General features: G+C 48.7%; 1 protein-coding gene across 1 annotated transcript in view; it reads left to right on the top strand.

Moving 5' to 3' along the window:
• The window catches only part of PLEKHO1 (pleckstrin homology domain containing O1), a 156,259-nt gene that overhangs the window by 88,217 nt on the left and 40,845 nt on the right, over positions 1-27,197 (top strand). Inside the window, exon 3 of the mRNA XM_069652290.1 lies at positions 22,851-22,991. Within this exon, the coding sequence (XP_069508391.1) occupies positions 22,851-22,991 (141 nt within the window). The remainder of the gene's footprint in view (positions 1-22,850; positions 22,992-27,197) is intronic.

The following is a 27,197-nucleotide window of genomic DNA, read 5'->3' as shown; positions in this document are numbered from 1 at the left end:
AATCACAATCACAAACAAGCACAGCGTGTGCAGGGTCAGTGCAAGCTTCCATCGGAAACTGATACAGCAGGGACAGGGCTAATGCAAGCGAATCACAATCACGAACAAGCACAGCGTGTGCAGGGTCAGTGCAAGCTTCCATCGGAAACGGATACAGCAGGGACAGGGCTAATGCAAGCGAATCACTCTCACAAACAAGCACAGAATGTGCAGGGTTAGTGCAAGCTTCCATCGGAAACTGATACAGCAGGGACAGGGCTAATGCAAGCGAATCACTCTCACAAACAAGCACAGAATGTGCAGGGTCACTGCAAGCTTCCATCGGAAACTGATACAGCAGGGACAGGGCTAATGCAAGCAAATCACTCTCACAAACAAGCACAGCGTGTGCAGGGTTACTGCAAGCTTCCATCGGAACAGGACCAGTGCAATCTTCTTTCGTAAAGATGGTACGGGTAAAGCATGACTTGGCTTGTGTGTGGGCAGGACCAGTACAGGCTCCCCTCACAAATGAGCACTGGTACAGCATTAGCAGGGCAAGTGCAACCTTGACTCACAAACAGGTACATGTACAACATGGGCAGGGACAATGTAAGCTTCCCTCACAAATGGGTGCATGTACTGCATGGGCATGGCCAATATAGGTTTCATGCCCAGAAAGAACGGACAGAGCATAGGCGGGGCCACTCTAATCTTCGCTCAGCATGGACAGGGCAGGAGAACATTCCTGTGCATGGAACAGCCACATGCCCTGGCTCTCATGGAACCTGCAGGACTCTGTCTCTGTCCAGCACTCTGCTCCTAAATGCCCTCTTCACCTCAGCACCTCTTAGCTACGCATGCAAAGGTGGGGGTTGGTTTGGCTGCGCAGACAAGAGGCAGCATGTACTGACCATTGCCTCCATTTAGCCTCAGCAATCCCTGCAAGTCGGACTTCCTCCTACAGGGCTTGAATGTGTCAGACAGGCCTGGGGTGTAAGGCATGTGAGGGCAACATGGATGTGGCAGGCAATGTGGCCATTGGGGGATAGGGAGGTTTTGCCATGGGAGATTACATTGAATTCGAATTCAATGACTTTTGCCCCAAATATATGTGGGGGGTGGGTATAGGGGAATAACTAATATGGGGAGGCTATGGGGCGGGGGGGCTGCAGAGGGTCTCCCCCACATATATTTGCAGCAAAATCTACCCAACAAAAAAAGAGGAAATGATATGATAGGTGATTTGTAACGCACTTAATACCCAGAGGTTTCCAAGCGCGGACCGGGGGATCGAACCTGTGTTGCTTCGTGTCGTCTTGCTTGGAAGGCGAGCACGTTGCCCCTGAGCTATCCTTCTGAGACTATGCAATGCAATTCAATGTAATCTTTTCGACCACATCACATAGAACCGGCCATTGGTAATCCTGCATTCACTCGCGGTCTTGCTATTGTGATTACATGCTGAAATAAGCTGTGGGGGGGGGGTGGTAAATGGACCAGAGTCCGAGGGAAGCTTACGCTGGCCCTGCCCATGTTGTACGTGTGTCCTTTTGTGAGTTATTATGGTACTGGCTCTGTCAATGCTGCACCAGTACTCACTTGTGAGGAACGCTTGCACTGGTACTGCCCATGCTGTATATGTTTATGAGAGAAGCATGCGCTGATCCTGCCCATGCTGTAACTCTACCTGTTTCCCTGGGAAGCTTGCACTGTGGCACGCTTCAAGTATCCACCCAGGTCTTCCCAGTTTGCTTGCTAGCCAGAAGCAGGCAGTCCTCGGTTAATGTAGTTCACAGACCACTGCAGGACCAAATTCGGTGTGCCCGGCCACCAGTCTAAATATGAATGCTCTTCAAGATGTCTATTAACTCAAATGCATTTCAATACAAAGTTAATGTAGAACCAACATCGGAGAACCCTCAATGCAACATTGACAGGTGGAGAGCTGTGCACTTACCTTTGATATGCAAATATCATTACCCAGGTGCTTATCTTGGCTGCATAACCTCCACTGCATAAACACAAAGAGCAGCCCTTTGCATCACTTTTCAACATTGATTAGAAAGACAGCAAAGAAAAGCCACCCTATTCTGTTGCATATCGACACTGTAAAAAATTGGCAAATCAAGTGGGCCATTTTTCTTTTCTAACTTTCTAAGACATGGTAGACAATGGGGGCACATTTTGATTTATTCACGCAACTGTTTATTCAAAAGCTTATTAACAATTCAAGTAACATGTGTTCACACTATGAAACCTATTTAATCTTGTTTTAAAATGCATGAATAATATGGATTTCATCTTGAGAGGATAAGTCAGAGGCCACGCGTTTGTCTTGGAAGCAAGACAGCGCAGAGCAACACAGATTCGCATTCCAGTCCTGTGCTCAGAGACCGGTCTCGGTATTAAGTGATTATTAAATAAAAGATTATTTAATTAATTAACTCAGTCCTGGGATCTGAGAGGCAACCCTGTCCAGCATTGTTTGTTTGCACACATGTGCCAGCTTTTTCACACTAATGAACAGTCCAAGATCAACCATTCTACAAGCACAGCTCTCTGTTTTCTGTTCTGAGTGCATGACAAAGACATTCTCGACTCACTGTTGCTGCACCTGTGTGAGGAGCCATCCACCCCCTGATCCAGTGCCGTGTGTCTCTTCACTCGACCATGCACTGGAGTCCTTCAGAAGACCCCGGAGACTTGCCGGGCTGAGAACGCTGTTTTCTTTTATCATAAGTTACTTTTCCCGACCTCTGCCTTGTCATCTTGGTCGGCAGTTCCAAGGGCCACAGATGTTGAATCCTTTGAAATGTATGGCAGCGAAAAATGAACCTGCTTCCACTGCCGAGTTGGGTGATCCTGAGACACACCTGCACTTGTGGGTTTCCTGTTGCCACTTCGTCTCTGTTTGGCTTGCAGCTCCTCCTTTGTTATTCCTGATGGCAGAGTGAGCAAACCCCTGTTTGGCAGCCCCTACTGGTCGGTGCCCTAGTCAGCTGCCTCGTTTGCCTCGTGCTTGACACGGCCTTGGGGATGCAGCACCAATAAATGCGCTCTTTCCGAATGAGTCAACAACGTGAAGTCCTAATCGTTAAATGTTAACGCTAAACCTGTGTGTGTGGTGCACCAGCTCATAGTCGGCTCGCATCGCAAGTCATGAAGACACCTATAGATTTTCTATTTTTAACAGTTTTCCATGATGGATGGGGACGTCAGTAGTACATTGTTGCCGGTCGGTGCATGTGATTGGTTGGCCATTTTCAGGGGCCAGGTTATAAAGCCAGAGTGGCCATAAAAGCTGTTATAATAGAAAGCTTGTTTACCTTTTCAGTGGTGAGGAGGGTGAGCTCACCACTTCCGGTGATTTCAGCTACAGGCCTGAAGCAATAGGCGGTCAAACAAGCATCAATAAAGAGAATAGATTTGGCTTTTGTACAGTGAACATGTTTCCTGTATTGCTAGCTGTAGCCAGCATATGTCCAGATACTCACACCATTTGCTGTCATTGGCCTGCATCATATGACTAAGTACTCTTACAATTTGCCACCTGTTGCCAGTATATGTCTAGGCACGAGGGACGCACTGGCAGGCATGTTTATGCATTTGCTGGTGGACTAGCACAATGAAATAAAATATTCCTTGCAGGGTCTATATATAACCTCTAGGTTGCAGGTTTGAATTGTGGTGAACCCACCCAGCCTCACATTCACCCCAGGTCGCTAACATGGGCACCATTGAGTTGGGTATAAAGTACATTTGTACTGTGTCTAAAAGTGTCAAGATACTTACGTGGAGTGTGGCCGTTTGCACATCTAATATGCTCTGTATTCACACCAAATGGCAGGTATTGGCATCAAATATTAGGTCTTGCCAGGAAAGGCTCAGGCCCTGACATCAGTGCCAGCTGGTGTCATCATATTCTCAGGTACTCACACCATATAGCAGGTTTTGCCATCACGTGTCTATGTACTAACACCTTGTCCCAGGTTTTGCCCTTAAAAGCCCAATTTCTAACCCCAACCCTGTGTTGTTTAACATGCATTGCCATTATATGCCAGACATATCCATTATATGTTCAGGGACTCCCATCATGTGTCAGCCATGATATGCCCTGGTACTCATAATGGCACACATTGCTGGCATATACTCCAGGCAGGGGTACCATATGACCAGGTAAGCAGATAATTCACCAGGCGCTGTCAATATCCATCAGTTGCAAATGACTGCCATCCATTTGCCAGTAACTCACACACTATGGCAGGTATTGATACCATATAATGGGCACTGCCATAATGCGCAGGTGCTCACACCAGTTCCATTCCTTGTCAACATATGCTCAGGAGTTGCCACCACATGCCAGGTTTTGCCATTATGTGCATATCTACTAATACTTTGCCACAATTGTTTCGTTTAAAAGCCCAATCTCTAACCCCAACCCTGCCATTTGCCACGCATTGCCATAATATGGCAGGTGTAGCCATTATGGCCCCGATTCCTGGAATTATTTACGTATGAACCGGGGATTTGCGTGCCAATCTGCCCGCAAATCCCTGTTTTACACGCAAATAATTCCACGAATCGGGCCCTATATCTTCTGAGACTCGCAGCATTTGCCAGCCAGGATATGCCCTGGTACTCATAATGGCTTTGGCAGGCATTGCTAGCATATACACCAGGGGTGGTCATCGTGCGACCAGGCACGCGCATCATTTAGCGGGCCTTGTTGGCACTTATCTAGGCATTTACATCAGTCGCCATCGATTGCCATCCATTCGTCTGTAACCCGCACACTATGGCAGGTTTTTCCGCCATGCACTTAGCTTCTCACACCGTATACCCGGGCTTTCACAGAGTTCTGCCCGTGTTGTCATCCTTAGCCTAGATACTCACACTATTTTCCAGCTATTGACACCATATATGAATGCACGCACGCCATATGTGAGTTTTTTTCCATAATATACCTAGCGCCTAGCGCCTCACACCACAGGGCAGATTTTTCTATCAAATACTCATTTACTCATCGTATTTGCCATGTTATGTCACACCGGCCTAGGTACCCGTGTCATTTGCCTGGTATTGCCATCAAATGCTAAGACACTCAGCCCGTTTACTAGTTATTGGTATTAAATACTCAGCTACCGGTGGCATTTGCAGGAGTCGGTGCCCAGAGCATGCATGTGGCACGTCTACTATTCCCTGTCTGCCTGGCTGCCCAGCCCACCTGGAGAGGCAGTAGGGCCAAGAGTCCTGCCAAGAAACGGGAAAGCAGGGACACCTTATTTCTCTCCTGCCCACCTCTGCCGGCAATGGACGAGGAGCCCAGCACCCCTGCCATCCGACTGCCCCACGCATCTGCATGTCGCCTCGCAGGTGGTATGCACTGCACGGTTGGTAGTACAGAGCGCAATAAACATCAAACAGTGGTTTACTGGCCACTCCCTGGAAGCGACGTGGTGCTTTTTATTCACCTCACGTCACTGACCCTGGCACGTTACATCCCGTGGCTGCGTCACGTTAGAACATCCCTCCCCCAGCATAAACAAAACAACAGCATAGCAGCCACAATCATGGCTTCTCACATCTTATTGTTCTAGTACAAAATGCTTCAAATGATCCGGGGGTCTCCTCTGTGTTATGGGGCTTGGTGTGGCCAGGCCCCCTTCAGCATACTTGCCATGAATGCCCAGGGGAGTCGTTGAGGTGGAGTTCAAACTGCTGCACGGGGAGCCGTGTGGCCCTTCTATTAGTTTCATCACATGGTGTGTGCCACGTGTGCATATAATTTTAAACACACCCAGTCATTTGGCACTGGGTACTTGCCCAGATACAAACATTCACTTTATTAGTCCAAGAAGATGGTATGCCAATAATGTCCAATTGTTTTACTGCGTCCAAAATTAAGCCTACTGCTAGTCGATGGGACCACCGTTTCAGGCCGGCACCTCACTGTTTCCACTTGAAGTGCGCCACCTATATGCAGGAACACAGCATAGCCAGAAGTATATCATGGTTTACTCGGCAATAGTTCAGCACCAGAGAAGAGACTTTTCTGTAACCACATGCAAACAAAGCCTCACCCCGGGTGGCACGGCCACATCCAAAGTGTAGGTGTTAGTCCAGGCCGGTGGTCTTTTCCACCATCAGCGCGCTCTTTGGAACTGCGGCAAAGGCCGCACTGCTGATTGTTCATTGTTGGGAGGGGCTGGCAGGCCTTAATTCTCTTTGGCCGCACAAGCACTCTTACAAATGAGGGCTGCGGCTGGGAGAAGGTGCCTGGTGTTTTATGTGCACGGCAGAGGCTGCGATGACAGCAGCCATGTAAGCCACTTCTCCTCACCTTCCCCCCTGGGTGGCGCTGCTACCTTCGTTGTTGCAGCAACGGTCTGGGGGATGCCCAGCTTGGGCCACGATGACAGCAGCGGTGTAAGCCGCTTCTTCCCCTTTTCACCGGCGGGGTATTGCCTCTTTGTTCTCTCTCTCGTGCGTCCCACGCCGGTGTACCGGCAGGCACTATAACTGCTGAACCCATATGCATGCAACTTGTATTGGCCGAACCCTTACCCTCACCAGTAAATAAGTTAGAGCACAAAGTTTGTCAAGTGTTGGCAATAAAAGGCCGTAGGATTTTATTGTGCAGATATGGTTATGGAATAACAATAATCACATATCATAGTAATATCATAATTTTGGGCACCGGGTCCTGAGGTTACCCCCTCTGGCCCGTGCCGCCACACACGGCAGGTTGCCGGCTGACCGTGTTCCCCTGAAAGTATCTCTTATTGGCAACCCCTGGAGGCTAGGGTTGCTGTAATTTCTCGAAAGAAATGTTCCATGCCCTGGTTTGATAGGTGGGTGCCGTCATTAAGAAAAAGATCTGGGTCACCCAAGGTAATGGCCAGGTGTTTTATTAAACCCACCTTTTAGAATTTCTCCCGCCCCTGTTCAGTTTCCTTCTGGAAATGTCTATTGATTTGTAACAGTTGGCCCCCTGCCATTTCTTTCTGGGCAGGATGGGCGAGAAGTAAGTTTATGTGTCCCTCCAGTTGTGTGAAATGCTAGCTAAGGAGTAGCCAATTTCCTCAAATAGTTTTCTTCTTCCTGTGGTCACCAGGTCGTTGCCCCTTAGGTGTTCTATTAGGAGTTCTGGCGGGTCTCTGTATGCGACCAGCTCTGCTAGTGTATTGTGAATGTCGGGCCAGAGGAGACCTCTGTATCCCTACCAGGAAGCTATGGTGTTCCTAAAGGGTGGGCCCTCTTTGGTTTCTTCAGCCCATCGACCTGTCCTGAAGACGAATGAGTGACCGATTATCCATGCTGATCGGAGTGGGGTCTTCTCCCAGTCTGTTGTTTCTGGAGGGGTGGAGAGAAAAAGAGAGGGGGGCGGGCTATATTAGCTGTGGTCTGATGTATCTTTTGTAGTAGTCTGACTTCCACCCCCCCTATGTTTTTTAGCTGTTCTGGTGCCAGGCCTCCTTGCCATGCTGAGGTGGCGGCCCCGATTCTAAAGGAGTGGGTGCCAAACTCCTTTGGATCCCATCCTGCTTTGCGGATTGCTTTCATCAGCACCCCTTTAAATTGATAGCGGCTTAGTGCTGAGGCATCCTTGTGGATTAAACCCACCCCCCACTCTGGGCCTTTGTGCGTAGTAAAGGTTGGTGATGCACACCGGGCAGTTTGCTGCATCATCAATGCAGCAAATGTTGATGGTTCTTTTGACCCCCGTTTTGGACTGTTGGATGTCTATGCTGACGCTGTCCTGTCTGACCCTGGCCTCCATGATGCCTAACCCGTTGTTGGCTTTGGTGCTGGAGGCGATGAGTTCTCCTATCCGGAAGGCCCCGAAATACGCCAGAAAGAATGCTGTTTTAAATAGCATGGTCTCATATGGGTGCGAGCATATGGCATCCAGCTGGTCGGCTATCTTTACTAGCTTGTTGAAATCTAGGGGGCGGCAGGTGTCTACCTGAGGTCCCTCTGTTCTGCCTCAGCCTTTCATGGCGTAGGAGATCAGTGTGTTCTGGGTGGGGTCTGAGTCTCCCTGTATTTTTGAAAAATATGAAATTGCTACCATGTGTCTTTTTGCCCAATCTCTCTTAAAACCCTGTTCATGCGCCCATTTAAAAAATATTTCTATGTCTTTTTAATCGTTATTAATTCTACATGGTTTAAACCTGTAGCTTTGAAGACTGTTTGTAAGCACTTACTGTACTGAGCTGCGGTAGTGGTTGCCAGTGCTTTCTCTGCCATCTCTGTTAGGAACCCCAAGCCCGGGTTTGTGTTCTCTGTGGACAGCGTGTTGTTGTTGGCACCCTCTTTAGAGGTGCCTGGTTCTTGTTGGGCATCCCAGCCTGGGCTCTCTGGCGCTGGCGTTGATGCCATTTTTCTTAGTTTCCCATTATTGACCATCATTCCGCTGGTATTGCCGTCATCTGTTCTCGGGCGTGTGGTGCTAGCTCCCAGAATCTTGGCCACTGAAAGCGAGATAAAGCATCTGCAATATTATTGTCTGCTCCAGCGATGTGCTTTGCTTTGACCACAATGTTTTCTTGTAGTGTGGCTGCTGTAATGGCTCGTAGGACTTTCAGCACTAAGTGGCATTTGGTAGATCTTCTGTTTATGGAGCCTACCACGGCCATGTTGTCACACCAGACCAAGATTTCCATGTTAGCTAGCTGCCTGCCCCAGATGTGGATGGTTAGCCAAATAGGAAATATTTCTAGGAGGGTGATGTTTTTTGTCCACCCTGCAGTTTGCTTTGATTTAGGCCAGTGTCCTGCCACCCATTCTGAGTCTAGTATGGCTCCAAAACCCCTGCTCCCGGCTGCGTCAGTGAAGAGGACCCTTTTTGTCCATGTATTCAATGGCATGCGCCAAAGTGAGGTCCCGTTGAAGTTTCTGAGGAAATTCCCCCAAACTTCCAGATCTTGTTTTACCTTTTTGCCTAGCTGGATGTGTAAGTGGGGTTTGGTGTATGATTTGATTTTTAGTTCTAGACTTCTGGAGAATATCTTCCCCTGGGGCGTGATTCTGGCTGAAAAGTTGAGACTTCCCGCCAGTGACTGGATTTCTTTTACCGTGCCCTTGTCTTTTGTTGTTAGGCCTTGTATTTTTTCCAGGAGTTCTGCTATCTTAGTTTTTGGGATACTGCATGAGCCCCCTGCAGAATCTATCTCAATATCCAGAAAGATTATGTTGGTGGCTGGTTTGGTCGTCTTCTCTGCTGCCAGGGGGATGCCCCACTGTGCGGCCATCTTTTCTAACTTGGCCAGGGCTCTACTGCATTCTTCAGAATTTGCTGGTCCCATTACCATAAAATCATTGAGGTAGTGTACTACTTTGGCTCCTGGTCTCTGTTTTTGGAATGCCCATTGGAAAAAAGAGCTGAACTGCTCAAATAGGGCGCAGGATACTGCACATCCCACGGGGAGGCATCTGTCGATATGGAATTTGTTTTTGAAAGTAAACCCTAGCCATTGCTGGGAGTCTGGGTGGACTGGCAGTAATCTGAAGACAGATTCAATGTCTAATTTGGCCATCAGGGCGTTCCTACCACACTCCTGTATGAGTCTTACTGCTTCCTGGAAGTGCATGTGGCCTTTTGGGTAGGGCAGATGGTGGATTAGCCTCATTTTCCCGGGTTCTTTTTTGGGGACCAGTCCTAGTGGGGAAACTATGTACTCCGTGAAAGGCACTGAGTCCCAGGGGCCTGCAACCCTGCCTAGTAGCAATTCCTTCTCAATTTTGCTCTCTACTATTTCCGGGTTGTCCATGGCTGACTTCAGGTTTTTTGGGATTTTTTGTGTCCCTGTCCCCTTGAAAGGGATGATGAAACCCTTGGTGAAACCTTGCAGGATTGCCTTGCTGGTTTCTTTGTCTGGGTAGTTCATCAATGCATCTCTAAAATTGTTTGGGTTGATGGGGGTTCTGCCTGGTTCTAAAAGTGGGATTGGTAGGAGGGGGTTGATACTAGCTTTTTGCATTTTTGGCTGTAAATCTGGTGCAGTTGCTTGCTGCATGATCGCCGTTGCAGTTTGTGCACGTGTGTTTGTACCAGCATTCATCCCCCCAGGTACACAGGTTTTTTCCAAAGTTCCTGCATGGGATATTGGCTTTGGGAGAGTGATTTTTGTTCTGCCTGTGGGCATTAGACTTAGCCGCCCATGGCTGGTTCTTCCGAAAGGGCTGCTCCCCCTTCTACGGTTTTTCATTTTCTGAAAGTCTGGGGCCCTGTGGATTTCTGCTGTTTGTGGGTGTTGCTTGGTTGGCCTCTTCCTCGGATGGAGGCTCGGCGTTTAGCATGTATAAGTCATTTTGTACCTCGTCCCATTCTATGACTGGCCTCTCTGACATACGCCTGAATGTAATATATTTATGCTAGCCAGGTTTTTCCCCTTTGAGCTATTTTTACTTCTCTGATCTTGTCCATGTATGGCCATCGTTTTTTACCATCCTCTGGGAATTTTTCCTCGTAGATAGTTGCCAGGATGGCGAAGGATTGTAACCAGTTGTCCCAGTTCTGTTCCACCTGGGCGTTTCTAGCTATGGCTTTTTCCTCTATCTTTTTGGGATCCCTAAAAGCATCTCTCCCTTTTCGTTGAGCTTCTATAAGTGAAAAGATTTTGATGAACTATTTTGCCCATATGGCTTCCTTGATTGTAATGTCAGTGTTCCATGCCAGGCATCTTCAGGATTTCTGTTTGGAAGGATTTTAGCTTTAGGTCTAATTGGGCACTGCTGATCATTACCATGTCTGATGGGCTGTTGCTGTTTCCCCCTGTTTGCCCCGGTGTGTTTGCACTGGGGGTTGCTCATGCTTTTAGTGCACCTGTCGGGTCTGGTGTTGCTGCTGTTGACGCAAGTGGACCTGTGGCGGCTGCAGTTGGTGCTGTGGTCCTTTGAGGCGGGGGTGTTGCTGGGGGTGCTGGCATAGGTGTTGTTGATATTGTTGTGGGTGGTGGGGGGGTCTACAATGATGTCTGGTTCGAGTGGTATGATGGCGCCTGCGGGCCCAGTCCCTCCTGGGGGGAGCAGCTGCTTACACCTCATTTCAAGCAATAATTGGTGCATTTCACTCATGTTTTTGCATAATTTTGACAGTTTTTTGTTTTTGTTACCTTTTGCCATGCCCTCTGTCGACTTCCTTTTCTTTGTTGGCGGTGGGTCGTCCTCCTGGCAAGGGTGCCCCTTCTTTTGGTATGCCGTATATGTTTTCCCTGACCTAGGGACAGCCATAATGTTCGGCTGCCTCAATTGCTGCCAAGAGGTGGGGTGATTTGGGTTTCTGTGGCGGGGTTGTAGGTTCCTGCGGTTTTCGTTTGGGGGCCATTGTTCTTTGCCCACCGTGTGTGGTGCTCATTTATCGACCTCAAGGATGAAAAAGCTGAGTTTGCCATGCCGGGATTCGAACCTGCTTTAGCAAGCGCTGCACGGATGTCAAAGCGAGCGCTCTACTCGCTGTGCCACTAGACTGGCTTGATGAAATTTCCTAAACACTGTATCATAGATTTTGCAATGCTCATTAATTTGTGGCCTGGCAGTTCTACTGTTACTTTTTCATCCGTCCTTTGTTTTGCGCCTGCTTAAAGGCTTGTTGTGGCATGAGACTTAAAACCTTTCTATTTTACAACAAAAACACGGTCGGATAATTGATGCCCTGTCAATTGAAACACAAACTTCACATGCTCCTGCACCGAAACTATTATGCCTGCCGTTTCATAATCTGGCAGCCCCCCGTGTTCCTGCTAACCTTATACATTCACTGCAGTTTTGTAATTTGGGAAACTGATGATTTTAGGCATTTAAAACCAGCCGCGTTGTAGTGGGCCCTGTTGCTTTGTGTTGACTTGCTTCCAATGAAGCAAAGTCAATGTCAATTTCCCCCTCGACCCCTCCGTATCAAGTTGGACCCGGCCGCGGGAGTAGCGAGCCTGTTACTTTGCGTTGCCTTGCCTCAACAGGAGGCTGAGTCTATTTCATTCGGCCGTGCGGTTATGGGCAGCGAGCAGTGCCTTTCCGGAGGCTTGATGTAGCTTCGGACTCCCTAGTCTTCACAACATCCCGCTCTGTTAGTCCGAGCACAGCTGGGCCTCCTTAAGCTGCGGGGGTTATGTTTGTTGTTCTTCCACGATACAGCGAAGCGCCGGGCCGGGGATTTCAAATGAACAGTACAATGTTCATAGAAGGAAAGTGACGCCGCGTGTACGTCAAACACGAAAAATATAGAGATATACACGATGCTGAGCGCACAGCAAACATGAAAAGGTTTAAAAAAGCAAAGATTGGAGGATGCTGAGTGAACAGCGAACCTCCTGTTTGTTTGGATCCCCGTTCAGGGTCCACAAACAGATTGTGTTTTCTTAGAGCGTGCTGCTCTTATTTATAAGACCCAGGGGAGCGCTGGGTCTTTGATGTGCATAGTAGGGCAGCTATAGTCCAGCCCCCAGGCTGGTGTAGCTGACTGTGTAGGCCCCCTGAGGGGGGGCGGGTCTTTGAACCTGCGCCCTGCTTGACTGTTACTTCTCCTGGTGCTTAACACCTTGTTGCTTCGTGGAAGGGTGAGGTGATAGTTCACACCTCACCCTTTCCCTGCTTTGTGTGTCAGAGACTGCGTGTCTCTGTGTCTGTGGGGGGAGAGGAGCAGGCTTGGGGGTGGGGGCTGCCCCTCTCCCTGGCCTGCCAAATGGTAACAGCAGTTACCCTGCCTCGCCTTGGGCGGCCCTGCGGCATTGCCCAGGACTGCCCCTGTTATGACTTGGATTTTGTGAATTGGCCCTCGTTGGGGACTCCAGCACTAGCGCCCAGACACCGCAGGACCTCGCCAGCCCTGCTGACGGTCGTCGGACAAGATCCGACAGGGGATGTGAGTGCTCCTGCAAGCAGCGCTCCCCTCAGCGTGTTCTCACAGACCTCAACGCCATTGTTTGGGGGTTGGTATGGCCACGCCCCCTCGTGTATACTTGCCATGAATGCACACACAAGTCAGTGAGTTGGAGTTCAAACTGCCGCACAGGGAGCTGTATGGCCCTTTTATTAGTTTCATCACATGGTGTCTGCCACGTGTGCAACACGTGACACTACACAAGGCATGGGGGAGGGGTTCAGACATAACACTGTGCTCTCGTCTCAGGTATTGTATCTTAGCTATAGTCTCTCATTCATCACCCGACTCCTGGTTCAGCACCATTGGGGGCACTTCCGGGTCCCCAGCTCCACCATTTCCTTGTGGGATGCCACTGGCACTATCATCATTATCGTTATCACAATATCTCTCCTGGTTGTCCGCCTGCCTCTGGTCCATGAATTGTTTGAATCAACTGCATCGACCCCTATCATTTGCTGACAATACAGGTTTCGGGCTCCAATGGTAGATCTGTCTTCTGACTCACTTTGCTGTTTTGAAGGTGGACGCGTTCCCTACCTGCACTGCTGACGGTACCAGTTTTCTTCTCCCGGACTCCTTATGATTGAGGGATTTCTGCCGTGCTGACACTGCTGGCACATTCACCTCTCTCGATTCTTCAGGGGTCAACCTCATCTTTCTGCTAAGCAGTGCCTCTGCAGGTGCCACACACCTGGCTGTGTGCGGGGTGGTCCTGTAAGCCATCAAGGTATTCAACGCTCTTTCCATGGGGATATCTTCTTCTCTAGCAATGCAGAACACAAGTGTCCTCATAAATCGCTCCACATCCCCATTTGCCCTTGGCCAGCACAAGGTTATTCAGCGATGATGTATGTCGTAAAATGTCATAAATTCTTTGAACGCTGCTCCTTGGAACGGCGGCTCATTATTCGTGCGGACGGAGACAGTCAGTCCATGAGGTGCAAACACGCCCTCCTTTACTTGAGTCACCACTTCCGCTGCCAGAGACTCAACAAAGCTCACCACCGGATATCTAAAAAAACTCATCTAGTATGGCCAAAAAATGTCTGTTCTGCTGGATTGTGCCAGAATCTATACTCCGAGCCTGCTACGGCACAGCTGCCCTCACTGGGGACTCGGTTGGGGGTGTTTTGGGAACTCCACCCAACACCTGGCATCATTTGCACGATGCTATCATGACATCCACCTTAATTTCCTGATCTGGCAACCACACCTTTCCACGCAACACAGCCTTTGCTTTATTGGCTCATTGGTGCCCTAGGTGTGCTCTGGCCATGACATGTGCTATTAAACTGGGCGGGAATACGATTCTGGTGCCCCTCAGCAGCACCCCTTGTGTGCCAACCGACAGTTCGAATTTTGCTCTCCACAAGCCGTTCATTAAGTGTCCTGTGTGCAGTAGTGCACGTTGGCTAGCAGCGTTTTCCATTGTCCAGCCTGCAACTGATCTACCACCATCTGCATCCCAGTATGTTGCACCAATGCATTTGCAATTTCACTGAGGGACATGAAGTTAGGGACCACAGCCCTAGCGATCATCCTGTGACCGTCTCTTCCGCCTCACCCGTTATCTCTGCAGATCTTGTACTGGCCGACGACTGATGTTGTTATAGATGGTCCGCTGGATAAGTTGCCCCTGCTTCAAACTTCATCACCCCATACTGTTGCAATTGCAACATCCAGCATCCAAGTCTCAACCGGGGCCTCAGTGCTGAGCCCTGCAAAAAGGGCATCAACAGCTTGTGATCTGTGACCACCGTTATGGGGGAATCAAATATGTACATGTGGAAATGGCAGCAGCTCCACAGCACTGCCAGCACCTCCCTCTCAATCTGAGAGTACCGCCTTTCTGTGGGCGTGAGCACCTTGCTCTCAAAAGCTATCAGATATCTCTCCTGTCCGGATTGATATGTGCCAACACTGCCTCCCAGCCCCACAGGGCTGGCACCCACCAGAATTTCTGACATCTTCTTGGGGTCCAAAAATGCCATAAAGGTACCTTCTTCCTCGAATGCCTTTTTGGTCTGGCTATTCCAGCACCACTCCACATCCTTCTGAATCAAATTACGCACTTGAAGGTCAAAACTGACCTTCTTCTGCAGGAATTGGCATTACCTTTCGTGTAGAGTAAGCCCTTTTTGACGCAGTCTTTCAAAGACCGCTTTTACACGGTCTAGATGCTCTTTTTCCATCTTGGAATAAATAAGTAATTTGTCACTCATGTTTACCACTGCTTTTTGGCCAGCCAGAACCCCTCTCACTGTTTTCTGAAATACCGCAGCTGCCGAGGATACCCCAAAACATACTCTTTTGTTCCTGAACAGCACCCCACTAAGATGAGAATGTGGTGAACGCTCTAGAGTCCTTTTGTAGCGGTAGTTGGTGGTACCCGACTCGAAGATCAATTGTGGAGTACATCTGGGGGCCTTGTAGGTCAGCCATGATGTCATCTAGAGTGGGATTCGGGTGGTGTTCTGTATTGCCCTGTTCGGTATGTGCATGTCCACACATATCCGTATGGCATCCAGGTGCTTTGGCTTGGTCGCCAGTACAATTGGGGAGATACATGGTGTCGGCCTGTGTACCTTTTCAATTGTGTTCTCTTATTGGAGTCTCAGAAGCTCCTCTACCGCCTTCTTCCGCAGGTGGAACATAATGCGCCCATGTGGCAGTGCTACTGGCTGGATGGTGTCATCCCCATGTAGTCGAACTTACTGTCCCTTCATACAACCTATAACCACAAATATGTCCTGGAACTCGGCTTTCAGGCTCTCCATGTCCATCTCGTACACATTAAATGCGAAGTGCACCAGCACAAGGTCTTTGTGGCAGCTTAGTAAAGTATCCGTCACCTCCGACATTACGTAGAAGACCACAAGTGTGCATGACATGTGTGTAGAACGCTCCTTCCAGTGGCAATGGGCGCTTCCCTCTATAGGTGAAGATGCTGATTCTCAGATTTGCCACTCTCGGTAGTGGGGATAGCTTCCTGAACTGCTTTATTGGCATCACATTCACACAGGCTCCTGTGTCAATAAGGACAGGGACGTCTGCGGCACCATTCAGAATCGCTAATATGAAGAATACGTTGTTCTCCTCGAACAGCTCTTCCCCACCATCTTCTGCCTTTGGTGGATCATTCGATACCGGATCCACTCTGCTGGGGTGTCCTCTTCCTTGGCTGGGCAAGCGTTGAAATGCTTGCTGGCATAGTTGTTCATCTGTCCGCGTCTCCCTCACTGACAACCTGTAGCCGGGCAGTCCTGTGCATGTGGTAGTGCTCCTCGACACTGCTCACATGAGGACTTCACACTCTCCTGCTTTACTGTGGTAGCACTTCCTGGTTGTGCCTTTGCTTTACCGCTCATGTTTCTTGAAAGCACCAATCTCAGGACATTGTCCCCTTCCACCTTCTTTCTCACCATGGCCTCCTTCATGTGTGTTGCTCTGGTGTTCGCCAATTTCAGGGCACGTCCTATTTCCAAATATCTCATCAGTGGCAGCCCTGGCTCTTTTGAGATCGGTTTTTCAGCTGGGACGAGAAACAGTGCTGAATTATCTGACGTCTTATCTCTGCCTCTTCATCAGTGAATGCACAAGTCGCTGCCAGCTGACGTCATCTAGTCTAGACGGCATCCAGTGATTCCGTTGCCCTGTTGTGCCTGGTGGAACTGGAAGGGCTCATAGTCCACATTGACCATGGGCGTGAAGTAATTGGCCAGGGCCGCCTTCGTGTCTGCATAGAAGCATCCCCTTGTGGTAGAGGTGTAAAGAGTCAACGTACCTCAATGCTTGCATAAAAGAGCAGCATGGAGTGTTTGGCCTCATCATCCCTCACACCTGCAGATGAGAAAAACATGTCCAATTATTCGCACCATATCAGCCAACGTGGACCCAGGGGTGCAGGAGACACAGCAACGTCAAACTCGGGGACTTGGCTACTGTGGAATGGAAGAGATTTGGGTCTGGGACCCTGATCAGACAGTGCCATCCTGCCTTGTTTCCACCCATCCATAGATGCAGACAAAGGCGTTGCTAGGGGGGGGGGGCTGAGTGGGGTATAGCCCCAGATCTTTTGGTTGTAGCCCCGGATAGAAGCTCAAGTGCTACAACCAAAAAGGCTATAGCTAGCCCCCAGTCCCGACAGTCCCAAAATTAGCATAGCCCCTGATCTTTTCCAGACCTATCAACACCCCTGGATCCAGCGCAGACACACCATCGTCCTATCGGTGCCCTCTGAAGCTTCCCTCTGTCTGGGCATGCTGTTGCCTTCTCTGGACAGCCATTGTGCCGCTCATGCACTCCTTTACAATAGAGCCGCAAGCACTGTGTCCCTGGGCACGTACCTGAAGACAGGCGTGTGTTCAGGCTCCAGGTCCTTGAGAATACACAGATCCCTCACACGCGGATCATCATGTGCCTTACCTTACAGCGACGAGTGTGGGGGACGAAACAGCACTCTTTTGCCGAAGTGGAGAAACTGCCGGAGAGTGCTGTGCGCACACCCACGCTATGGTCCAGAAGCCTGAGGCACGCTGAGTCAGGCGCTCACTGCGCTCTCGCCATGGGGGTCCCAGCAGTGGTCGAAGTGTAAGTGTAACTATGGTCCTTCTGCCTGCCCCCTTTTCTGCCCACTCTCCCCATACTCACCTTCACCCCCTGCCCCCATTCATACACTATACCTGGGTCCTTCCCTTCCTCCACTCCACCCTGAAACATTGTGTTTTACAACAGTTCTAGTATGACTGAAGAAAACTGGAATGAAAGAAAATGGATTTAAATGATCCCCATTAGTGTGTCATTGTCCCACTCAGCATGCACCTTCATGCAGCCTCCCCTTCACCATCCTCCGTTTGCACCTCTTAAAGAACATGGCCAGCCACAGACCCCAGCGCCCCACCACCATTGCCTGCTAACAAGTCTGAGCCAGCCATTCATGCGCTGATCGCGATCAAGCTGGGCGTTTTGGCTGCTTAGGAATTGGTTTTGTATCCAAGGTGGTATATTGAAATTAACAATACCCTTGCAGCACCTGAGACCTGAAAGATAGCGCAGTGAAATGATGCACTGGCTTGATGTCGGCAGGGCACAGGTTCGTGTCCCCAGTTGGAATGAAGTTTTACACCTTTTTTTTTCAAAGTATTTTTTACAATGTTTGCCGTGCTGTAAAGGTATTCTGGGTCGTATAAAGTAAGGGGACGATTATGGGTTGCCCCGAAAAGTAAGGGAACGTCGTACCCTTTAGTTCCCGCCCACTTTAACCTCTGGTTCCCGGCGGTTGGAGAGTACTGGGGAGTGCCGTGGGCACACCTGTGTCACGGTGCAAAAGCCTGGGGGCGCGCTGAGTCAGGCTCTCACTGCGCTCTCGCCACGGGGTTCGCGGTGGTCCACCTCATCGCCAATTCTTGTTGATCAATATATTAAAGGTTTGTGTGCACTATTGGTTTGGAAAGATGAGGGTATTCTAGAACTCTGAGAATCAGAAACGTGACTTGAGTCTTACTGTGAACGAGCCCACCCCCCACTCCTCCTTTTACTTATCTTCTACAGACGTTATCCCTACTCCTCAGTCACCAACCCTCCCCTAGTGCCTTGAAGTAATCTTTTTTTGTATTATTGGAGCTGTACACATCACTGATAAATAAAGGAAAATTAAGCAAATTGAATAGCTTTCGCTGTTTCCTGGTTTGTGAACCTGAACAGAAGGGTTATGTGATGGGTTCTCGTAGTGTATGGGTGCCTGGCGTGCCAAGGCAAATGTGACATGGATGACCCAACTCTTAATGTAAACTCACTGATGCAAAGGTGTCCCTGCGGCAAAACAACAGACCTGGGGGAAACCAAGCACACCCTGAAACAGCTTACTGTGCTCTGCTCCGGAAACAGCTTACTGTGCTACGCTCCAGAAACAGCTTACTGTGCTCCGCTCCGGAAATAGCTTACTGTGCTCCGCTCCGGAAACAGCTTACTGTGCTCCGGAGAGTTGAAAAAATTAAGATCTAAAAACCAATGGTGATAAAAGTTAGTGATGTGTGATATGTACATTCTTTTGGTCCATTTCCACACGTGTTTATCACTCCTGCTAGCTACAGAATAAGATGTACTAGTTTCGGCTGTTAGATGGCACTCTAGCACCAATTATAAGCCAAAACTATTTGCACGGGATTGCAGATAGGATGAGGGATGCGATGAGAGGCACCAGGCCTGTGGGCATTGTTTGGCTTTTTAAACACTCATTAACTCCCCATAGCCGTTCCAAGCCCATTCCCACCGAGTACGCAACCCTCCCCACTCGAAACCAGTGGTCGAAGTGGGCGGGAGTGGGTGGGAGCGGTACTCCTCTACTTTTTTAATTAAGTTTGACTGTTCCTATACTTTCATTTTAAAAAGAAACTTTTCTGGAATGTTTTCATTTTAAAATAAAGTGTAGGAAGAAACTGAAACTGAACGTTCCCTTAAACAGCAGGCGCATGTGTTTGGTTGGGTGTTTGTATTGTGCGTGGGATGGGGCTTTGTGGGGGGCGGGGGCAGGCCAGCCTCAGGGAACATAGTTCCACTACTTCTTTTCGTACACTTCGACAATGGTGTGCTCAACACACCATTGGGATCTATTTGAGCCAGCTCTAGCACACAGTCACCTCAGCGGTGTTCTGAAATGGAATGGCTCAATTGCAGCTATAAATCATGTTCCTGTGAAATAAAAATGGTTTAACCAAGTGTGCCTTCAGCCATTTCATTTATAAGCAGTGACTTGCTACAGCTTGTTTAAACTTCAAAAACATCCCATCTTCATTAAATGGCACCTGCTGCTTGCTGATTTGTAATGACCCAGCGCTGGCCATGCATGGGGGGCTGCCGTGGACGCGGTGTGCATGTTGTCTTGCAGCTCACAACAGTTCCATTCCCCATAGGCCAGTTACATTCGTTCGGCGCATCTCACTTCATGACTTTCCCTGTCGGATCCCTAGAAAGTGGTTACTATGCCCATAGAAATGACCCCTTTCTCTGAGAATTGGATGGTAATGTTATCTTGAGTTCAGTCAATGGTAGAAGCAGCAACGTAAGCACGTCAGTGTTAAGCGCTGCTACCATGCTCCTCTACACGGCTTATTGGCGCCTGTAGCTCCTGCGCCCGGGTGTCCTGGTGAGCTTGGACTGCTTAGTTAGCGAATTCCCCGTTTCCTTAACTCGGGTGTAAATGTATAGGTCTTTCTTATTTTGTCGCAACGCCAAACCCCTTCATTTTGTAGGGGCAACATATTTGGCAAGTAACAATCAAAACTGAAAAGTGGCCACCCTTTTTAGCCAGGCCTTGCTTTTTAATCAATACTACTTTGCATTCTGGGAGTTGCAGTTTAGAGGTATAAGTATACCCCCGCCCAGGATGCAAAGCAGTGATTGAAAAAAGACCGTGACTGGTTCACGCTGTCATATGGCATAGGGGGACTTAGCAGTAATGGATGAAAAGTCGTTTTTCTTGTAATAATATATTGTTGCCCATACCTTTATTTCACGTAACACACCACGATGGTTGCACGAGATCGCTCTGTTCCTTCGGGTTTGTGACACTGGGTACACATGTTCCCTTGTGCAGCACTAGGGAACACTACTGTGTGTTTGCACCTTGTAACCTGACATGTTCCTTTCACACAGGGTGGCAAAGTGAAACAATCTTCGGCTGCTACAGAATTCTGCTAGTGAGATTTTGGCATGGCCCCCAGTTGTATTTTCCAAACTCTTCTGCGGCCCTTTGCCTGTGACATTCACATCCTTCCTGCTCCTCCCAGTCCTACTTATTTTCCTCTTTTGCCTCCCATTTCCGGTTCCATTCACCTGCCTGCCCCAGCTTAGCTTCACTCTCCCCCCTTCGACCTCCACCTACACATGGTTGCCACATAGGTTTCTCATTGCCCGCAAACCATGTTTCTGTTTGGTAAACCCAATACTCGACTTGTTCAGTTCCTTTAAGTGCCAGGCTATTATTGAAGTCTATGTAAAAAGGACGAGTATACTCGTCCTTGGCACTTAAGTTTCCCTATTAAGGTCATGCCTACACACAAGTGTGCATGGTTGAGGTTGCATGACCACAAAAAGAGAGTCTGGCCTGTCCATTGATGTCAGATATGTCACTCTTTGTTTTATTATACATCTGGCCAGTTGTTACAATGTTTACACTTTCCTGTCCTCCAGGATCAAAGGTGGCTGTTGCTGCTTTGTGCCAGTCACTGGCAGACAGGCCAATTCAACTGATTTTGTGCAATTTGGTTTTATGTCTATAGAATTTCTCTTCTCCCATGTCAGTTCTGTGTTGCTGTTCGCAAGAAATATATTCCCAGAGATCTGTGGCACAAGCAACGAAGATCAGTGTTAGCTGCTGGGGAATCTTTCATCATCCATACTTCCGACTAGGCGCCGGTAGCTCCTGGTTTAGCTTGTGCACTTGTTACATGCATTTAGACATCGTATTAAAGGTATACTTAAACAAATGACAATGAAACCTGTATATATTTCTCAGCTTCTTGATGTAATTTAGCAGAGTTCTCAATATGTAGATAGGTTTATTGTGCCACATCACAACACCACCTATATTGATAGACTAAAAACTTGGCAAGTGACCATCAAAGCTACATCCTTTTCAGCCAACAGCTCTTTGCATTCTGGGACTTGTAGTTTGGTTGTCTTTATCATAAGGAGTAAGCTTCTATTGTGCGTAAATGCATCTACTGTAGATATCTGTGTTCCTCAGGAGGTCATACCCTTGAATACATCCCGTACATGCAAGAGGTGGTCGCAGTGAATTCAATTCGCTTGAATGATAGTGACACACGCACAATTTTGCTACATACAATCCCGATCTGTGGGGAAAAAAACAATGTGTACACCTAGCCCGACTTTGGGCTATATTGGGCCACCCTTTGAGTGCTATAAAATGTGTGCCCTTGCATCGGTTCCATGTATTGAATTTCTGGTGAAACAAGCAAGGCAAAGCCGACAGTTGAGACTCTTGTACCAGCTTTTGTATAGACATTTGCCAGACACATCATATACCCAGAAACCTATACCACTTCCCAGCTGCATCAATCTCATGGCCATGCAACACCATTATGGCTGTGCCTGGCAAATGCCAATCCCATGCCTACACAGATGCCACAAACGTTGGCTTTGCCAATGCTTGTTTTGAAATGGTCCTCTGGCGTGAGTAAGACAAGTGTGACTTCCCCACTCCCTAGGGTTCCATGTGTTAATATCCCCTCAAAAATATCGCCATACAAAAATATCGCCATATTTTTGTGGCAATATTAAGCCATGGAACCTATGAGGGAGACCCCCGCAACACCCATAATTTTTTTAATGGAGCGGGTGACACTCCCGAAACCCCGGGTCCCAATAACCCCATAAATGATCTGCACTAATGATATCGCCTATGGCCTTACTCCACGATATATGGCGATATTATTGGTGGGGATAATATTACCTGATACCCTCCCTGGTACAACAGTGGCATTCCTCCAGGGTATGCTGCTATGTCAATTGGCATATGCCAGTGGGCTGGTGTGGCCTCTGCTGTCACCAGATTGCAGTCTTTTCGCTTTTCAGGTACCCAAATGTAAAGAATGCATCTTTTGGAGTTTGGTTGAATTCTGCTGGATCACTGTCCAGGGTCCACCCACCATTTGGCTGCGTGGCAGGGCTCTCGGTCTGAGCTATCATGGCGTGGCGCTCAGTGCTCCGCCACGAAGAACCAGTGTTTAGCAGCTTTAACACGCCCTGCGTGCACTGCTTTTAATAAAACAACTGCTAGCATCCCGAGAATCCTTGCACATGTGCCCGCCTACACAGCGCGCACAGCAGCGACCCACTTAAACACCACCTGGTTAACAGGCAGAAAGGAGCACGGCGTGCCTGCAGCAGCCAGCCGCAGCGCCGGTGTACTGGTGGAGGAGAAGAAGCCCCTTGATTTATTGCTGTTATTTATTCTGTGCAGGTTAAAGATGAAAAGAATATCCAGGAGACCTTCGACCTGAGTGACTATGAAAAATGCGAGGAGCTGCGAAAGTCGAAAAGCAGAAGCAAAAAAAACCACAGCAAGTTCACGCTGGCACGCTGCAAGCAGCCTGGCAACACGGTATGCGATGTGGTAAAGCCGTGTCCTGGTATGAAGCCGTGAATGCTCACACACATGTTCTTGCTGGGGGTTAGTTATGCCATGTTTGGATTGTACGGTCACTACACAGCTCTGTTCAAAATCCTACAGAAAACACAGATCACAAAATACAGCAATGAAATAAAATAAAGCACTGTGGCAGACCATACACTAGCCTAAGTGGATGTGGACTGTTGTGGAGCATGGCATGGTTGGGTCCCCTGTCAGGCTCTTGGTCTGCATCCGGTGTGAAGAGGCTGCCTTCAGGGATTTTGCTAGGTCTGGAAAAGATCTGGGGCTACTCTAATGTCTGGACTGGGGAGTGTGTGGGCAGGGGCTAGCTAGCCTTTTGGTTGTAGCCACTGAGATTATATCCGGTGCTACAAGCAAAGGACCTAGGGCTATTGCTCCCTCAGGCTCCCTCCACCTGGCAACGTCTCTGGCTGCCTTACCTATTGGCCTTGTGGCGTGCGTGTGTGTGCGTGCTTGCGTGGTTGCACGCGCACGTCTTACCATTGATTGTTGTTTTTTGTTTGTGTGCTGCAATTCGTTTATGTTGGCAGGGCGTGTGTAATTATGGTGTCATCTGTTGTGGTGTGTGTCTGTGTGCTGCCATCCATTGTGTGTGTCCTGTCAAAAATTGCGTGTGTATTTTCATCCATAGTTCATTTGTGTGCTGACATCCATTGTTGTTGAGGTGTGTGTATTTGTGCGCAACCTTTTGTTGTTCGTGCATGTGGGCTGCCATTTGCTGTTGTTACTGTGCATAGGAGCGGGGCTGTGGATGTCCTGCGAGGAGCCACAATGTGCACAGGGAGTGGAGCTTGCACAAACATCCCTAGCTTTTTACATGTAGCATGGCTGACGATGCAGTGGCTCACAGGGGGTCCGTTGCAGCAGGCAGAGACAGAGGCCAATGGGCCTCAAATCATTACGAGGTTGGAGGTAACCTTGCCGGTTTTACCAGTAAGGCTACCTCCAAACTCGCATCCGGATCCGGCACCCACGAATGGGCAATTACCGGACTATTCCGGCCCAGCCAGACCCGGTAATTGCCTTTTCGTGGGTGCCGAGCCCGGAACATCCCCATTCCCAGGGCTCAATGTGAATGGGGAGGGTGGTAGCACCGGTAACGGTGCTACCATCATGTTCTGCTCGCGGGTGTCGGGCCCGGTACATCCCCATTCCCATTGAGCCCTATAGGCTCTCAATGGGAATGGGGAGGGTGGTAGCACCGGTACCGGTGCTACCATCATGTTCTGCTCGCGGGTGCCGGTACGGCCACCAGGTGAGACCTGGTGGCTGCAAGGGCACCTGCGAGCAGAACTCCTAGTATGGCGGTACGGTAGCAACGGTGCCGGTAGCGATACCGGCGCCGTTGTTGCCTTACCGCCATACTTGTAATGAGGCCCAATGTGTGGATACCCACCACTTTCAAGGCACCCAAATATGGCAACTGGTGCTCCCATAATGCATAGCATCAGACCTACTTCTGCCTTTCTCAACCATGAAATCAAAGTAAAATTTGAAGCAATCCCTTCGAAGTAAATTACCTCAAAGTATTTGTTTCCGGCAAATTAACATGGAACCGTATTAACACATTCCACACTCTTCCTTCATACACATTACCAAATTCTGGATCTCGTGTCAAGAGTCATTTTGTTTCCATCATACCCATTAGGGCAGTGTCATTTTGCAATGCAAATTAGAACAGGAATACAATTAATATGACAAATTGCACAGATTAATGTTCAGCAATTGACAGTAATCGAGTCGAGGTGCAAATCTACTCCAGGTGAATTTGCAATGACTTTTAACTTGATTTGAGGTTACGCTGGTGTTTAAGAGGAATGTCCGTGCCAAACGGGCATTTGTGAGCACATAGGACCATTAACAGTGGCCACAATATGCAGGATTTGAAGAACACGTTATTTGGACTTTAGAGTTATTGCCAAGGAACATAGGGGGAACTTACTGGCCAGTGGCGCCTTTGTACGCCCATTAGGGCCGTAATACTGGTGACAAATTGGAGCATTCAAAGACCACTATACAGAACGGTTTGGGAGTTCTACTTTTGATATTTGGTGAATTATATTGGTATTTCGTTTAAAAATGATCAACAGCTAGTTCATTTGTAATGAAGGTGTGCAATGTATTAAAGCATTGGCATTTCAAGTTTCACATTTCAAATCAAGTTAAAAGCCATTGCAAATTCGCCTGTAGTAGATGTGCGCCGCGATTAGATCACTGCACGTTAACATATGTCATTTCTGTTCTAATTTGCATTGCAATCCTTTTGCTACGATCAGGAACACAGTATGTTCTGTCGGGGTATGGACTTTGCTCACCATTTAATTTGATAAGCAAATGTTGCTCGCTGCTTTCAAAAGGTTGGGGTCACCTCCATTAGGGAAAACGTTCACTAGCCGCAGTGATGGTTCAACTCTTGGAGGACGTGCCCTCTTGTCAGCCAAAGGAAACCAACCCCATATGGACCTCAGCAGAAGGCCAAGGGGCACTGGCATGGTTCTCCCACTTTTGGATCGCTCTGGGCGGTCTTTAATGGATGGAGTCTGGGAGTTCCCATAAGGCATGGTCACTTCATCTCTCTTTCTCTCTGACCCTTCATTCTTCCTCTGTCACCCCCCTTTCTTGGATGCCTGGAATCACAAAGCTGCAGGCCTGGCTGGGCTACAGATCCTACTTCTAGAAGTCTTCAGTCCTGCCAATAGTCACCAGACTCGCATGGGTGCTAAAGCCCCTCCACTGCTCTACCAGGGCTAATCCCCTGGCAGACCCTTTCTTTGGAGGTTCTCCAAACGGCTTAGTGTGGGAAGCCCTCTCGCCCTAGCAGAAAGGGCAAAAGAGACTCCTAAAATCGGAAGTGCCATGTCCAAGGTTGAACATGGGGTCTTACCTGCATAACTACATGGATGATCTGATGTGTCCTCTCTTTGGACAGCAGCCGTGACACCCCTACGCTCCCTTTACCGAAATGTTTGGTTTTCTTTCCCCCAAACATTTCAGACTATGCCCTTGCTCCCCACCCCCTTTTTAACCTGTGAGCGACACACCTCCTTGTGTGCCGCCGTCTCCAGCATCCCTCTGCGATGCTGGTTCCCTTCACTTGCATGCATGGGAATCGGCGCTGCATGGTCTGCTTTTTAAAAATACTTTGAGTGGAGAGTGGGGGGCAACCCCGGCTCACATTAAAGTGAAGAAGGGTGCGGGGGACACCCGCAAACCCCCCACTGCCCTTCTTCACTGTAATGTTTTGCATGGCATATTTGCTCGAATTTTTAGGCTATACGAAATTTTCCTACAGCCTAAACTCGGTCAAATATGCCATACGTTTTTTCCCCCAGTCTTTTTGGGTGATACTGGGGGCCACTGCACCCAGTTTCTAGTCTACAAGGACATCCTCCTTTCTAAAGGGGACCCCTCGCGGTCTCGACTATTACCATGGAATGATGCCAGTAATGCTATTCAGGGCACAGAGCACATGGCGATCAGAGGTTGTTACCGGCCCGCCAGCAGTCCTGACCCTCTTTTTCCAATCGCAGACTCCTGCAGCGAATTACTTGTGTTAAAGATACATAGCTGGTACATAACCAATTTAGGGGCCTCCCAAAGGGTGGTTTCATGTGTTTGTGACATGGAATGATAGTCCTACCCCATATATCGTTTTTTAGCGCCGGGCAGCATGCATGTTCCTTTGATGTAAAAGCTTCCTGTGTTACACCAAGTACTTCCTCTAGAAGAAACGTGACCGGTCAGCAATTCAGCGCCTGCTTATTGGCACCTTCCAGCAGCTGCAGTTCAATGTCTGCATCGATATCTCCAAATTCTAACTTTATGTTCCGTGAAATGTGGTGGTGGTTTCAGTTAAGCTCAGGGCTCAAGTCGAGGGTACACGCGGGGGGACGGAGTCCCCCCACTTTATTCAGAGGATGGACTCAGTCCCCCCAGCTAAAATGAGAAACATTGAATGTGCTCTTTGAATTTAAGCCAAACTCTGGGATAAAACCGCAGTGGTCAGGTTGGTAGGCCGGACACTTTACCACTGCACTATGTAACCAGATGAAGAATAGCAAACAACTAAAGGTGAAATGTCCCATTTTGGTACTGCAAGTCCCATGGAAAACATTTGTATTGGTTTTTGGAGTTTAAAACATGCACACCTTTTAA

This window comes from Ambystoma mexicanum, chromosome 1p (assembly GCF_040938575.1).
Source record: "Ambystoma mexicanum isolate Mex_15411 chromosome 1p, UKY_AmexF1_1, whole genome shotgun sequence".
Taxonomy (NCBI): domain Eukaryota; kingdom Metazoa; phylum Chordata; class Amphibia; order Caudata; family Ambystomatidae; genus Ambystoma; species Ambystoma mexicanum.
Note: the sequence above shows the minus strand (reverse complement) of the source record. Positions and strands in the feature narration are given on the sequence as shown.